Source organism: Solanum lycopersicum, chromosome 4 (assembly GCF_036512215.1).
Source record: "Solanum lycopersicum chromosome 4, SLM_r2.1".
In the NCBI taxonomy this organism is placed as follows: domain Eukaryota; kingdom Viridiplantae; phylum Streptophyta; class Magnoliopsida; order Solanales; family Solanaceae; genus Solanum; species Solanum lycopersicum.
In genome coordinates, this window is record NC_090803.1 from 33837466 (window position 1) to 33838653 (window position 1188).

Here is a 1188-nt window from a genome sequence, read left to right on the forward strand (position 1 = left end):
CCAACATTATTAATCCCTTTAATATGATTGAAGGACAATCCCAATGGGTTTGGCATCGCAGCCACGATTTCTTCATCCTACTCCCTTTAATTCATATTTCCAGCAAGCAAAGCATTCACTTTTTCCCGGTTAGGACAAGATTTGGCCAAATGAGGACCACCACAAGTCCAACAGCCCTTAGAATTACCATATTTATTCTTTGGTCTGTCTTTCCCATCCTTTATCTATGCCTTTCCTTTGTCATTTTTATTGTCCTTATGACTATCCTTTTTTCTTTTCCCTTTCTTATCATTATTTTTCTTAGTTTTTGAAGTGGAGGGGACATCTGTCAAAGTGCGAGTCACCCGGAAACCAACCAACAAATCTGCAACATCAATTGCCGCAAGCAGATCTTTAACATTCTCCCTCCTAAGTTCGTTTTGATCCCAACCTTGCATACCCGGAATGAAGTTGTGTAATTTATCCTTATCAGACATATTCTGCATGTCTAACATCACAGAGGTAAATTCTTTAATGTATTCCCTTACCGAACCCGTCTGCCTTAGCCTTTTCAATTTCTCCCTTGCAAGCCAAGATGCGTTGCTAGGAAGAAATGGATCACTCATTTCTTTTATTAACCTATCCCATGTATCAATTATAGGATGACCAGACCTTACATCATCTGCATTTCGAGTCCTCCACCAAAGTTTAGCATCACCTACCAAGTACATTGTGATAATGTTTAACTTGTCGGTGTCAGGCACCCTTGCAGCAAGGAAATACTATTCCATTTCCCAAATGAAATTTTCCAGTTCTTGTCACGACCCAAATCCGGGCCGCGACTGGCACCCACACTTACCCTCCTATGTGAGCAAACCAACCAATCTAAACCTTAACATTTCAATGTAATAACAATAGAAAGTAATGCGGAAGACTTAAACTCATTAATAAAAACCAATTCAATAACTATCAATATTCAACATCTATACCAAGGCATCATCATTAATAATGTATATTAAAGTTTTCTTTTCAAGATTTGGGATTCAATATTTTCATCATGCTTATCTTATCACAATCACATAATCATATTCATGCAAACATACCATTAAGCATATAGTAGGGTTTACAATACTACCAATACATATCATTCACTATTGAGATTTTACTTATGAAAGCATGAAAACCATAACCTACCTCCACCGAAGAATT

At 37.3% G+C, this 1188-nt stretch overlaps 1 protein-coding gene across 1 annotated transcript; it reads right to left on the bottom strand.

The window, feature by feature from the left end:
* Positions 1-224: 224 nt before the first annotated feature.
* Positions 225-710, bottom strand: LOC138348077 (uncharacterized). The gene has a single exon (XM_069296687.1). The coding sequence runs from the start codon at positions 708-710 to the stop codon at positions 225-227; it is 486 nt and encodes a 161-aa protein (XP_069152788.1).
* Between the last annotated feature and the right edge of the window lie 478 nt (positions 711-1188).